Source organism: Danio rerio, chromosome 7, assembly GCF_052040795.2.
Source record: "Danio rerio strain M-AB ecotype USA chromosome 7, GRCz13ab, whole genome shotgun sequence".
NCBI lineage: Eukaryota > Metazoa > Chordata > Actinopteri > Cypriniformes > Danionidae > Danio > Danio rerio.
The window spans coordinates 24,631,670-24,647,304 of record NC_141027.1 but is presented as its reverse complement, the minus strand read 5'-3'; the positions used below and the strand labels follow the sequence as shown (position 1 = coordinate 24,647,304).

The following is a 15,635-nucleotide window of genomic DNA, read 5'->3' as shown; positions in this document are numbered from 1 at the left end:
CCTACAAAATCACATGACAGAATAAATCAAGTCTCGCTGTTGGGATTTCAATTATTTGAACAGATGAAACTTGTACGAAAAATCGCCATTGTTCAGTCTACTCTCGTAATAATCAATGCAAATAGTACTTTCAGTACAACGAATGTGCAATTCACAGGACTTTTAAACGCTTTGTGAAATGTGTCCGCTTTCACTTTCCGTTATTTAACCAAACAGGAAGCCGCTGAGATTCAACAGACCAAAGAAGCCGTTTTAATCGTCTCAGCCCTTACAATCCGCTGCAGCGATCGAACGGATTTGACATCGATTGTTTACGCCTGGCTACAATGTTTTCGTTTCCAAAAACGGACGCGATGATGCGCTGTCAGATGTACATTACAACTTTATTATTGTCTTAAAATAAGACAGCAAGTTTTTTTTGTACGGCCATATTGGTTATTAGTAATCAAGTGAAGTTGCTTCAGATTATAAGCTGTTGCGAAAAGCAAAAGCTCCAGTAGATCCAGTGCAGGGTCTTTGCTATAGGCCCTGCAGTTCATCTCCCACCGCCGGACAAATTTGCAATTTTCTTTTTATATGCCTTTCTGCCTATTCACTACGGTTTCATAACACTTCGTCGATCATTGAAAATGGACACTGACAAGTTTAACTATGTGTACAGTTGCGATTTGGACATAAACGTTCAACTGAAAATGTAAGTATGTTTCTGGACCTTAGTCATTGTTTGATTGCAGAACTGTCAGACTTTCAGCAGAGACGGTCGATCTAACACCTCATCGTTTATTATGGGGAAAATACATGTTTTGCGTTTCTACTGTTCACTTCGGCAGATAAAATCTCCAAAAATTCATATGCGGAGACAGTACATAATGTACACTTAAAAATGACTTTTGTTGTTTATTTAAACTAACGTATTTATTTAAAATGAGTTGAAACGCATCTCTTAAGGGGTTTTGTAGGACAACTTAATAGTTTTATGATCAATCCACTTAAATTTGTAAAACTACAAAGTTAGATTCATTCCGGGACATTCTAAAATGCTTAAAATTAAAAAAAGCTTAAAGTGGCTAAATGTACCTAAACATCAACCTATATTTTACAGTCTATGACATCAACCAGAAAAACCCAAATTTCTGTCAAACTTTACTTGTAATTAACTCTAACTACTGTAAGAAGAACGAGTCCCAATTCCATAGATAAAGTGAAAACATATCGTTAAACTTTTTCTCATTAAAGTCTATTATAAGGAAAAAAGCTTAACATGGCTTAATGTACCTAAACAACAAACGGGGAAAACCAAATGTCTATAAAATTTTACTTGTGATTAACACTAACTACTCTCAAAAGAATGAGCTCTAATTTTAGTAAGTGAAAATGATCACATTATGCGTTTTTCTCCATTGAAGTCCGCAATAAAAAGAGAAAAACTTAACCCGGAATGCAATGGAAATGTCAATCTTGCTATGAAATAAAAAAAGTTTTTGCCAAAATATTGAAACCGTTTTTGTGTAAACAAGTATTTAACAGTACTTTAAAACTACTCAAAAATGTCTCTGGTAATGTTTTCAAACTAATACATTTGATTGACAATTTCACACCTGTCACATCCATAATGGAGCTTATTCCTCACAAATGCAAAAAATGTCAAATGAAATAAACTCAATCATGTTTGTTCTATAATGAGCCAACTCTTATCCTTTTAATTGCCATTATTTCTTTTGAGTTGTGCAGTTTAATTCACAGAATTTCTACAAAGTACATTGTATGCTGTAAAATCGCTAACTTTTTTGGTCACATCCATAGCGCATATTTATTTGCCTCATTTAAAATATAAAAAACGTTTACAGATTGATATTTTTCTGATCCCACAGCTCTGTGGTTAGTTGTTTTGGAAAATATAAGCAGATATTTTAATATAATGCTAACATGTACTTTCTCTGTCAATTTATGCTTTGAGATTTGAATGCAGATGTCCCATCCTTAAACTTGCAGTTGCTCCAACATGGCTACCTGAAAAAGTGGGGCACACCAAAAATCTATACAATTTTACTTGTGATTAACACTACCTCCTATCAAAAGATCAAGCCCTGATTCTCTAGATGAAGCGAACAATGTCATGTTAAGTGTTTTGTCCCCAATTAAGTCCATTTTAACAGCTTAACTTAACTTAAGTTTTTAACTTAACAACTTAACTTAAGTTTTTAACTTAACTTTAACTTTTTAACTTAACAATATCCGGAGATAATCAAATTTCAATAAAAATATACTCATGATAAACACTGTGCTGTTAAAAGAACAAGCTTTTATTTTAGTGTATCAAGTAAATATTATTACTTTAACCAGTGGTCTCAAACTCAGTTCCTGGAGGGCCGCAGCTCTCTATAGTTTAGCTCCAACCACCTTCAGCTCACACCTGCTTAATAGTCTCTACAGTCTTGAACACCTTCTTTTGTTGGGTCAGCTGTGGGTCAGCTGGTTGAAGCAAAACTGTGCAGAGCTGCAGCCTTCCAGGAGTCCAGTTTGAGACCTATGACTTTAAGCCAGGGGTGTCCAAACTTGGTCCTGGAGGGCCGGTGTCCTGCATAGTTTAGCTCCAACTTCCTTTATCACTCCTCCCTTGAAGTTTCTAGTATACCTAAAAAGGGCTTGATTAACTGGCTCAAGTGTGTTTAATTGGGGTTTGATCTAAAATATGCAGGACACAGGCCTCCAAGACAGAATTTGGACACCCCTGCTTTAAGCATTCTCACCATAGAGGTCCATTATAAGGAAACAACTTAATATACCTTAACACAGATCAGGGAAAACAAATTTCTTTCAAACTTTAATTGTGAATAACACTAACCATTATTAAAAGAACAGACCCTAAGTCCATAAATGAAATCAACAATATCATGTTAAGTGTTTTCTCCCCATTCAAGTCTATAATAAGGAAAGGCTTAACATACCAATAATTGAGGGAAGCCAAATTTTTTAAAAGGCTGTCAATAAAATCTAATTTTATTTACGAGAGATTAACCCTTGCTATCAAAGGAATGTGCTTGTGCATGTCATTGACATCCCGACAACAACCTAGGGAAAAACGCTTAACACAATACAGTTCACTTTAGCGTTGGAAACGAGCTCATTCTTTTGATTTAGTTTGTGTTTATTACAATTAAAATTTAATAGAAATGTATCTTCCCCCATTTGTTGTTAAAGTACATTAAGCCACGTTAAGCTTTTTCCTTATAATAGACTTTAATGAGGGAGAGAAAACCTCTTAACGGGATGTTTTCACTTTATCAATGCAATTGGGACTCATTCTTTTCACAGTAGTTAGGGTAAATTACAAGTGAACTTTGACAGAGATTTGGGTTTCTCTGGTTGATACATTAAGCCATGTTAAGCTTTTTTCATATTAAGTGTTTTAAAATGTCTCCTAATTCCTTTATGTTGTCCTGACACAAATCGGTTGTGTGGGACCCAGCATGTTGTTACAGTGTAGTGTTTATAATTATATATGGGGAATCCTCTGTTCGTGCAATCATGTCGTTGTTTTTGCGATGTTTACCAAAGCGAGCATAGCAACACAGTGAGTCAGAAGAAGAAAGTGCTAACACGAGTCCAGCGAGAGCTTTTGTGTTTTAGGACTGTCATCTGCCTATTGACATCATTCTCCTTTTGCCCTCGACCTTAACGAGTCTCTGTCCGCGCGTGGATCATAAATGAAGATCATAAATGGTTTGTCCTGCTGCATCATGGAATTAGTTTAATTTCTCTGTTTGCGCTGGATTGAGTTGAAGGACAGAGGAGTCCCAGGATGACAGTAAGCAAACTTGCACAAGAACTCATCATCATGGGACAGTGACTGTAAAAGCCAAACTGCATGAAGGGCTGTTACCACTTGCAGCACTTGGAATAACGGAATAATTTGACTTTTCGGTCTTCAAAATTAGGCCTGAAGTACACTTGTTTCTTTACTAGTACTGACAAACCACATTTGATATCTTGATTAAAAATGTGAACAAATACTGTAGTATTTTATAGACTGTAGAAGTGAAACAGTGTTTGAAACCACTGTTAAGGTACTGAAGTTTGTTGTGATAATTCCCTAGGGATTGTGGAAATACAGCAACTATACTAATATAAACAATTTTAATACTGCGCTAAGTTTTAAAAACTATTTCAATGATACAGTACACAACAGTATACCATAGTAAAAATTAAAGTTTACAACATGCTTATCACATTTCTTTAGTTTATGATAGTTAATGCCATTGTATGCTGTAGTTTTTGATAAGAGCGAGTTAGAAAAAAAACCCTAAAATATATAATATAGTATAATGCATTTTCTTATAGTATGGTAAAAAACATTGAGCATTTTATTGTAAATTACTATATTCATTCTTCATGTATGGTTTGGCACAAGTGCACTAGAAAGGTTCGTCCTTGATCGGTATGTCTGTCCAAAAAGTTTTAATCTATAAGTTGTAGTTTAAACACCCTTTATGTGTGTCTGTGTCTGGTTCAATGTTAGCACATTGGTTTTCCACTTTGAAACTCCAAGCTAGTTTAAGTTTCTTTTCAGAGTACTTAGTTTTTTTCAGATACTTTCCGTAAAAGATACCTGTTTTAACTTAAAGATCTGTTGCTATAAAAATTAAACTAATACTTAAGTGACTTGAAATATTAATGGAAATATGCAAATTTATTAAGCAAAATTATTTGGAAAATGTTGTCTATCGGTAGCCTACTTTTTCCACGTTTCATAAATCTCCTAGATTGACTAAAATCTGGGCTGCCCAAACTCTTTCTTATAAAGGGCCAAAATCAAAAAATTTTGGCATATATAAAAATCCCAAAGTATTACATTAAAGTCGCCATGGTAATTACCTTATTTATTAGTATTTAATTTTTTTTTGTTTTTTACACTTCATACCCAACTTCTTAAAATAAAAACATTTATAGCAAAATGGTGTTCAATGCTTAATACACTAGTCAAGATGGACCTTTCTTTGCCTTGATTTGCATATTGAAAACCCTTCAATTGACAGTATTTACATTTTTAAAAATCTGATTCATGCACAAGATTTAATTGACAGATTTAATTTCAATGAGCTTTTTTGTAGCTTAAAAACAAGCAAACAAACAACTAAACAAACAAACAAAAATGATTACATTAAAATTAGAAATAATCTTTGTTGAAGGCATTCGCCCCAACCTTTCCATCATTCTCCTTTTTTCTCAGATGTAATGGCAGGCCAAATCAAGGTTACCGTGGGCCAACTGTGGCCCGCAGGTCCTACTTTGGGTATCTCTGAATAAAAACAACAAAAGTGACATATTCTTGAGTTTTTATGATAATTAGTGTGCTTTTTTATGCGCTTTAAACCCACTTTACTAGTTCTAATACCATTCATACATTTCGGGTTAGCATAATATTTTTGAATTCACATATCGTTTAAAAAATAGTTTCACTGTATTTTTTGGTCAAATATAAAAGGCAACACCCTTGACAAATAAACCATATCATTTTTTCTTCTTCTTTGAAGTGTTTATGGTGAAAATTGCTGAAATTTCATTGTTCAAATTATTTAGCCCAACCCTTTACGAAGCATTTTTTTTACTGCGTTTTCTTTGTTTGCTTTTGCAGAGGGAGTCTGGAGGGAAAGCGAGAGCAGAAGAGCTACAAAGCTCTGCTTGAAGACCCCATGCTGCGATTCTCAGGACTCTATCAGGAGAGCTGCTCTGATCTGTACGTCACCTGTCAGGTGTTTGCTGAGGGAAAACCACTTGCCCTGCCTGTACGAACCTCTTATAAGGCCTTCAGCACTCGCTGGAAGTGAGTACATTTATCTGTGGTTCATCTCTGTATTTATGCACGTGTGACCCAGTGATGAGCCCAAGCAGGAAACCAAACCAAGTATCAGAGATGCTTCTTACAGATAACTAAATTGTCTGAAACTAATATTGGCACTTTTGGTTTTTAAGAAGAATCTTTATTGTTTAATTTTGTGATCTTTTGCTCTAAGCATTAACAAAAAAGAAATCTGCTCTCATTGAGAAAAAAAAATTGCAAACACAGCAGTTTAAAAACAAACAAGCTAGTGTCTTTGTTATTTATATATATATGTGTGTGTGTGTGTGTGTGTGTGTGTGTGTGTGTGTGTGTGTGTGTGTGTGTGTGTGTGTGTGTGTGTGTGTGTGTGTGTGTGTGTGTGTGTGTGTGTGTGTGTGTGTGCGCGCGCGTGTATGTGTGCGCGTGTGCGTGTGTGCGTGTGTGCGTGCGTGTGTGCGTGTGTGTGTGTGTGCGCGTGTGTGCGTGTGTGCGTGCGTGCGTGCGTGCGTGCGTGCGTGTGTGTGTGTGTGTGTGTGTGTGTGTGTGTATGTGTATGTATGTATGTATATATATATATATATATATATATATATATATATATATATATATATATATATATATATATATATAAAATTGTGTGTGTGTGCGTTCCAAAATTATTGCCACCCTATGAATTCATATAAGCCAAAAATTTTTTTAAGTATATTCCCTATTTAGTAGTAAATCTGGGTGACTGAGAAAGGGAAATAGTTGAACTTTAATCTCCTGTATGTCCTGTCATTCATCTTAATGGGAAAACACAAAAACATAGTTGTGATTTTTGCAGCAAAAGATTGTTGAGCTTCACAAAATGGGAAGTGGCTATAAGAAAATAGCAAAAATGCTGAAACATGCAATGGTTTGTTCATATTTAAAAGATTAAAAGCTTATAGATAATTTATTTACAGCCAACTGTACTCATGTTTATCAAGGGTAGTGGTTAGTGGATGGCTTATATATAGCTCATATATTTTTTTAGTCTTTTATTATCTAACATTGTTGGCTCAGGTAAATATTTAATAGATATTTGAGAAATAAGTGAGAAATATGATATAATATACACTATTGTGTCTCTGCTTGTTCAGCTGGAATGAATGGCTCCGGCTGCCCGTGAAGTATCCTGACCTGCCTCAGAGTGCCCAGGTGACTCTGACCGTGTGGGACGTGTATGGACCTGGCCACGCCACACCTGTTGGGGGCACTACAGTCACCTTGTTTGGAAAATATGGGTAAGAATTTTACAATATTTGTTTATTATTAATAAAGATGTGTACCCTTTTAACCATCGTGCAAGCAGTTAAAGTTTAAATTATTTATCTGTTGATTAAAAGATATTGTGCATATCTGTCATCTTTCATGATTGGTTTTAAATATTTCTTTATGAAGACAAATAAATTGTGGTAAAATGTTTATTATGATTTTTTCTATTAGTTTACAAATTTGAATTCAGCTTTTATTTAGCAAAGTTGCATATAATCGAATAGTATTAAAGAAATTTAAAATTTTCTAGAATATATTCATTCAGTTTGCCCATGACAGATGCACATATAACGTTGTCTATAGTAATATACCTGTATATACATTTGTCAATTTGTATATTTGCATTCACTGTTTACTTCTATTTTTAAAATATATTTATGGTCTGTTTTTAATTCTGTCTCTGTAATTCTGTTGCACTGTAGAAGCTCTGTCACAAAAATAAATTCCTCGTATGTGTGAACATACCTGGCAATAAAGCTCTTTCTGATTCTGATTCAAATTAATAAATTAATAAACAATCAAAATACAGATTCAACAAATACTAAAGAACACAACCGTCTTCAACAATAATAATATTTTGCAATATTGCAAATAATTCTTAAGTGCTAAATGTGCATGATGAGAAGAACTATTGGCCACTGAAAACTAAACCACAAAAATAAACCGCAGTTTGAAATGTATTCAAGTAAAAACTGTTTGTTTAATTTGTAATAATATGTAATGTGGTGTGTCATTGTGCTGTGTTTTTAAATAGCTTTAGATAGATTTAGCTTTAGTGATTAAAGAGAGTCCTTTTTACAAATATTTTAAAATATATAACAACAACACTGACACTATACGTTGAACCAGTAAATGCATTTAGTCACCTTGGAAGTATAAGGTTCTGTCTGCGTTCTGAATGAGTTTGTGTTATTAAGCTTCAAAGTTTTTGAATTCCATATAGCAAACAGCATGTGTCTAACATTAGTTTTTTTTTTATAAAAAGTCTTAAAATGTAAACAATTTAAAAAAAAATAAACATCCCATGACGTAAATTTGTTGTCTTTTGATGTGAACATGTCAATAACTCAATTTTAACAAATATGTTAGATAGAACCGTATCCGCTTGTTAAGTGTGACGTCACGCGAAGCGGCTTCCAGGTCAAATCGCTCTATCAAACTGTATGAGGAGACTCGTGAAATGGTAATATTAAACATTTACAAAGCGAATACTTTCGAAAATCACGATCGCAATATATATGTCCATGCCTAATATCCGATGGCCAGAAAGTGATAAATTTTTTATAAATTGTTAAAATTTTGGTATTTGTGATGCAGCAAGCCCAGAGATTATTGTGTACACTTTATATAAAATTGTCTTAAGTGTTTGATAGGAATAAAAAGTGGTCATAAACAAATTTTCTCAATTCAAATGAGTAGCCGCTTGGACCCGGAAACAGTATTACATACATCACCAACACGTCAACACGTCAACAAGCGGATAATTCTAAGGTGCCGATTTGTAAAGATAATAAGCAAAACAGAACAATTATGTTCACAAACTTCCTTATAGAGAGATTTTGGAGGAAACAGGACAAGATATTTTTGTGCAAAATTAAAATTATTCTAGCTCTGCCAAGGCTTTCTTGCCATACTTTTAGAGAAGTTAGTTTGGCAAACAAATGATATTGTGCTCTAGGACGCCATGCAGAGTTTCCTAAATTCTTCAGTCAGCTGACTCCGTCTCAGCTGCGTCCTGTCACAGATATTCCATGCTAACATCATTGTGTTCCAGATTTTAGGGTTCCAGTATTTTCAGAGGACGCCAGAGGGGCTTTTGCGTTCCTGTTTTGCTCTTTGTTTTTGTTTTGCCTCACATTAATATTGCTTTGTCAAAAGTTGTTATTGCTATCTTGTTTATTTTCATTAATTTTCTTTTTATTATTCATTTTGAAAGGAGTGAGGGCTGGCTTTGTATTTTTCTGTTTCGTTAAGTTAAAAGTAGGTAAGTTAGAGTGTGTAAACGCCGAAGACTTGCTTTCCATTATTTTGTTTTCAGTTAGGTAAAAGTATTTTACTGAGTTAGTTAGATTTTTGGTTCGTTTTTTTCTTTTCTTTTAGTGACACTTTTGTCCTCTTTCCCTGTGGGGTTTATTGTTTTTGGATTATTTAGTTTTTATAAATTGTATATAATTTACCTTTTGTGTTATTTGTTGTTATCTATATTCTTCTTCTTTATTATTACTATTCTCTGTTTATCTTTGATTTCTGTATAATATATTATTTTCTTTTTGGCTGTATTTTGCTTGATGCATGGTTCTTCTTTTCCTATATTACACAAAGTTGTCACAATATAAATGTTATTTACTTCAGTCCGTAGTTATCAGTGCTTTGCAACTTGAATCATGAAGTCGTAGCAGTGATAATGAACATTCGAAAAATTAATAATGCTAATGAATAAAAATCTCTGCATTCTACAGTTGTCTGTGAGGGGTTATTCATATTGTAGTTAACAGATTATGATCAGATGGTTTGACAAACATGACACCTCTTTTGTCAGTCTCTCTCAGTCTCCGCTCTGTCCAACAGAATGTTCCGGCAGGGCATGCATGATCTAAAGGTGTGGCCGGGTGTGGAGGGAGATGGAACTGAGCCCACCAGTACACCAGGACGGACCAGCAGCTCTCTGGCAGAAGACCAGATGGGCCGCCTGGCTAAGGTCAGTTGAGGGATGGGGAGTGGAGGAGCCACAAACTGGAGAAATATGCCTGTGGACAGTTACTGCACATGAGGGATATGTTCAGTGAGAAGTGGATGGCAGGGTGGGATAGATGGATACGCTGATTGTGTTTATAGATGATAAAGTTTGTGGAAAGAATGAGAGTTAAGAGTGTTTGTTGTTGCGAGGGAGTGTGTTTTTGTGTGTGATATTTGTGTGCGTGTGTTTTGTAAAAGGATATGTTTTTAACTGCCCTCTGTTCCAGGGCCCAGACCTGGAGATACTTAGTGACGTGAGTATGAGAGAAAACAGGAAAGGAATGCTGAATGTATGTGTATGTGTGTGCGTGTGTGTATGAGCGTGAGCTTGACTTAAATATGTGGGAAAGATGTAGGACAGGATACATATTTAGCTTGTATAATTTGTCCCACATTTACACAAATAGGATGAGTATTTTGTTTTCTGTGTGTTTTGGATGTTGTTGCAGTTTGGACACTACCAAGTTTTAATATAATATTTAAGCATTATTTATTTATCTGTTTGTTTATTTATTTTTGAAAATAGATTTCTAACAATACGTAGCTGTTAAAAAGCAACCAAGTTTTCACGGCTTTCAAAACATCGTTTTATGACATAAAAATGAAGAACTCTTATAACTATTGTTAAACTTGCTACATCAACACAAATCCACTTCATTTAGCTAGAGATTCATCCACTTTGAAAAACAGTACCACATCAAAAAGACAATTTAGTTAAAATGCATTTTAGACTATTTATTTTTGGATTTTCAGGCACAATTCTTGCTATTTACAAACTGTTAACTATGACTTTTGCCTCAATAAATTACTTAATTTGCTGCTTAATAGTTATTAAGGAGATAGTTCGATATATGTATTAGGTGAAATTAGGAATAAAAATAAGATCAATGTAGAAGATGTGACCCGAGACCACAAAACCAGTCTTTGTATTGTTGACTGTAGTAAAAAAAACATTGAATGGCTCGAAATTATTGATTTTTCTTTATTACAAAAATCATTGGAATAATATGTAAAGATAATGTTCCATGAAGATGTTTGTAAATCACTACTGTAAATATATCAAATACTCTGAAAATACATCTGAGAACTCTGAACTCTGAAAAAAAATTTATTAGTAATGTCCATTGCAAAACACTTGGCATATAGACTACTTTAAAAGTGCCTCACAAAGGTGAGTGGACTTGATAAACACCTGTAGAAACACACTCTTTTATTTCTCTGACACTTTAACTGGCACCAGTTTTTGCACCAGACATTCTCTTACAATAACTCCATATCTCTGAAAAATATCATTGTGCATTTATGACGTATGCACAGGTGAGTGACCTCGACAAACCCCCTGTAGAAAAACTTTTCTCTCTTACAAAACACTCTCTCCTCTTTACTTTAGCACTCAATTCTCTTAGATCCAACAGTTATTTTGTACCAATTTCTTTTGTGCATTAAGATTGCTATTAACAAATGAATAAATAAATGACACCAAGCGTTCAGCTGAAAACATCATTTTATGACATCAGATCAGAAACATTATCTGGGCTTTGCCTTCAACTAAATTTTTTAACTAATGTTAAACTTGCATCAACAACAAAATCCACTTCATGTAGCTAGAGATTCATCCACTTAGAAAAGCAATTTAGTAAAAATGCATTTTATATGATTTATTTTTGGTCACACTTAACTTTCAGTACAATTCTTGCCAATAACAAACTGTTAACTATGATTTTTGCCTCTACATTTCTTAATTTGCTGCTTAATAGTTATTAAGGAGGTAGTTCGGTATATGTATTAAGTGAAATTAGGGATATAAAATAAGATTATGGAGAATATGTGACTCAGGAATACAAAAACGTGTATTGTTGGCTGTAATCAAAAATATATGGAATGGCTCAAAATTATAGATTTATTTTATTACAAAAATCATTGGAATAATATGTAAGGATAATGTTCCATGAAGATATTTTGTAAATGACTACTGTAAACATATCAATACTTTTTTGATAAAAGTTTTTTCTTGGTAATGTGCATTGCAAGGTATTTAGTATATAGACAGACATGCCTCACACAGATGAGTGTAACAATTTTATTATTTTTTCTGTCTTAAAGTCTTGTCTACAAACATTGAATTCTTTTAAACTGGAGCATCCTATTATTATTGAAATTTTTAGCAAAGCGAATGAGCTACAGAGAAAATTTCATAATATAATTTTCTGCTGGATTCCAGGACATGCTGGGCTATTTGGAAATGAATAAGCTGACAAGTCTACCAAAATAGCTCTAACAGGAAAGATAAAGAAGTGCAAAATCCCACCTTCGAATTTAAAACCACTAATAAAAAATGTTTAACAAATAGCAAGCAGAATGAGATCAGTGCTCAAAAAAAGATATTATGAGATTGTTTATAGAAGATGTCATATAGGACACACAAGACTCACACATGAACATTTACTCAAAGGAGAAGAACCTCCAAAATGTCAATATTGCAACAGAAAGCAAACTGTTCAACATATTTTTGTGGAATGCCCTTTTTTATATTATCAGACAACAATTTGTATCTGGAGAGAGACTAAATGAAAATATGTTTAAATGTGAATCTTTCTAAAATTGTACAATTATTAATAAAAAGTCAACCTTAAAAAAACGTTTTAGATTTTTATTTTATATATATATTATTATTTTTTAGTTAGTTAGTTAGTTAGTTAGTTAGTTAGTTAGTTAGTTAGTTAGTTAGTTAGTTAGTCAGTCAGTTAGTTAACTTTATTTGTCCTCGTATGGAAATTTAATTTGCAGCATACACTAACAGAGACTTCTGACATTTCATATTTGGCATTTCACATTTTATACATTTGGTATATATATAAATAAATAATTTAAAAACATGGAACTCCTACTCTAAATAAATATCCAGTCTACTAGCCATCAACTGAGGGAGGAGGAATTAAAAAACATAATTGCTCGAGGTATAATAGATAATTTTGTTCTATTTCTTACACACCTGGGAATACAATATCGACAACCTGATGGTAACAAATGGGAAAGGATGTCTCTCATCATTAACAATCATAATAGCCTTATTTAATACTCTTTCTTTGTTTATACTATCAATGCTCTTTAGTTTTATTCCCAACAACTTGCTGGCTTATGTTACCACCTTCCCCAGAGACCTTTTTTATGCGTTTTTTGTACCAACAGATCACTCAAAATGTTGTATTGTTACGTATTTTTATCTTGTGTATTTATTGCTGCTAAGAATATTGTTAGAATATTTTAATAATTATAGAAGTGTTATTTATAAAATGTGGTAAACTTGTTCTTTTTTACAATAATATAGCCATAGAAGCTAATATAGAAATAAACTCAAAATTCTCTCTCTCTCTCTCTCTCTCTCTCTCTCTCTCTCTCACATGTGAGTAGACACAACAAAACCACCTGTTGAAAACAATCTTTAACTAGCACTTACACCAGTTTTTGCACTAGATACTTTCTTACAATCACTTCATATGTCTTAAATAAACTACAGTGCATTTATGAAGTGTGCACAGGTGTGGGGGCTTGACAAACCACCTGTCGAAACACTTCTTTCTCTGCAAAAAAACAAAACAAAACACCCCCCCTCATTACTCTAGCACTTATTTCTTTTATTTCCATCAGTTCCTTTATATAATTAGCAATTGTTGTGTGTTAAGTCCATGGTCACATATGCATTTTATGAGTACAAATTAACAGCCAATGTCTTAATACTAGCCAGATATTAAGACGTTAATTAATAATTAAAATTGGTCCTTCAATGAAAGTTACCTTTTTTTTTTTCTTTTTCTTTTTTTTTTACAAAATCTTTTTTAAGCTCACATTTGTCATGTTTAATTTCAGTCAACCGTGCCGTGCAGAGTAAAATAATCGATTTTCAGAATGATTTGTTGTGGATGCCATTGAAAAAGCGCATCTTGTTTAAAACCAGCTACATTCTTTGAATTTATCAAACGTTGTTATGGACGTTAGGTTTAGCCACTAAAGCACATTTATGCCTGGTTAAACAAAGTCCTCTTAGACCCTTGGTGGCTTTAAGATCAGACGTGGTGTTGTACTAACTATTACTAACTGTTTGTGTAGAAAGGGCTGAGTCATTTTGCTGTGCTGCTACATTGTACTGGCTCCCCCTTAATGTCCTTTTCTAATGCGCGGTTCTGTGTGAGAGACTCTTGCTGGCCGACACGCAGTTGTCATATGATTGGCTGAAGGATTGTGCACACAAGCTCTCAGTGTTGTTGGGCCGGCAAACATGTCTTTTTCTTTACGTTTTCCTCTGTTTCTTTGCTTTTTGCCTTCTGTCTCTCACAGCTAACAAAAGCTCACCGTCAGGGACACATGGTTAAAGTGGACTGGCTGGATCGCTTGACCTTCCGAGAGATTGAGATGATCAATGAGGTGAGTGGCTCTTCTAGGTTTGGGTATCACCGTATGATGTCATTGTAATTTTAGTAATTGTAAAGTCAGGTGAAGCTGGTTTGTAAAGTTATTGTTTTTTATCTCTACAGAGTGAGAAGCGTAGCTCTAATTTTATGTACCTTATGGTTGAATTCCCTCGTGTCAAAAGTGGTGAACGTGAATACAGCATTGTCTATTACGAAAAGGTACGTCCATTGTCCTGTCACTGTTTCTGTTTTTGCTATAGAGTTATTAATAAACCAGAATAATGCTGTTCGATGTCTCTGTTAATGCTTGTGCCGTCAAAATTTAAGCTTTGCTTTGTGTCTAAATGACTTTACTTGTTAGTCGACTGGTCTGTGATTCCTTAATGTTAACTGTTTAGGCATTGCCTTAGGACACTGTTGTAGGGAAAGCAGATTTTTAAAGGTTTTCCAATTGCTTAAAGAACGTCCTATGATACTTTTTAAAAATATTAGCTTACTGTAAATCTACTGTTTGAGCATAACGAATATATTAAGTCTATATCAGAACAGTTTCGGACCTCCCTCAAACACTCCCCTCAATCAACCTCGAATTTTCTCCTGGGAATCTTCATGTTATGGATGGCAATCATAAAGATACTTGTGTGTCTTTTATCAATACTTTAAAAAATGTTAAATTAAAATGTATTACATTAATATTGAAATTAAATTCATACAGAAATTGGATTTCTGAAAAATTGTCCCAAGTTTTCAGTGCTGTTGTGTGACGTTTGTCCCATAACACTCATGACCTATTTATCTGGCTCATGTCATGTGACTGTGAGAAGCGAGCACGTGTGTGTATGTGTGTGTGGCCAAGCACAGTCACACAGAGGAGCTGCTTTTTTTTAAGGCTGAAGAGAAAGGCATTAGAGCTTAAATAGTTAACATGTTCCTTTTTATGAGCACCGATTGTAAATAAATGTACAGGGCGGGCCATTTACGTATATGGATACAGTTTAATAAAATGGGAATGGTTTGTAATATTAACATCCTGTTTGTGGGACAGTAGTATATGTGAGGGGGCTTGTAAATAACTCATGAAAGAATAAAGCTACGTTAAAACCAAGCACACTATTGTTTTTTCTTGTGAAATTCTCAATAAGTTTATTAAGGTGTATCCATATAAATGGCCCACCCTGTAGTATGAATTACTTGAAAAGCCTGTTTAAAATAAGAAATCTGTGAGAAATGTTTTTGGTATCTTAGTTTTTTTTTAATCATATTTACATAATATATTATTTTTGCTTTATAATAAATTATGTTTTTTTTTAAATACAGTATTTTTAAAATATGCTTTTATTTACTTTATTTCATTATTATATATATATATA

At 33.7% G+C, this 15,635-nt stretch overlaps 1 protein-coding gene across 3 annotated transcripts in view; it reads left to right on the top strand.

The window, feature by feature from the left end:
- The first annotated feature begins 319 nt into the window (after positions 1–319).
- pik3c3 (phosphatidylinositol 3-kinase, catalytic subunit type 3) overlaps positions 320–15,635 on the top strand; it is a 28,435-nt gene continuing 13,119 nt past the window's right edge. For 2 of the 3 annotated variants that reach the window (NR_137316.1, NM_001328533.1), the window contains 6 exon segments: positions 320–694; positions 5,636–5,824; positions 6,946–7,089; positions 9,689–9,818; positions 14,192–14,278; positions 14,389–14,484. Coding sequence is in view for 2 of the 3 variants with exons in the window: in NM_001328533.1 (NP_001315462.1) it covers positions 630–694; positions 5,636–5,824; positions 6,946–7,089; positions 9,689–9,818; positions 14,192–14,278; positions 14,389–14,484 (711 nt within the window). In the remaining variant the exon portion in view is untranslated. 3 annotated transcript variants of the gene reach the window in all.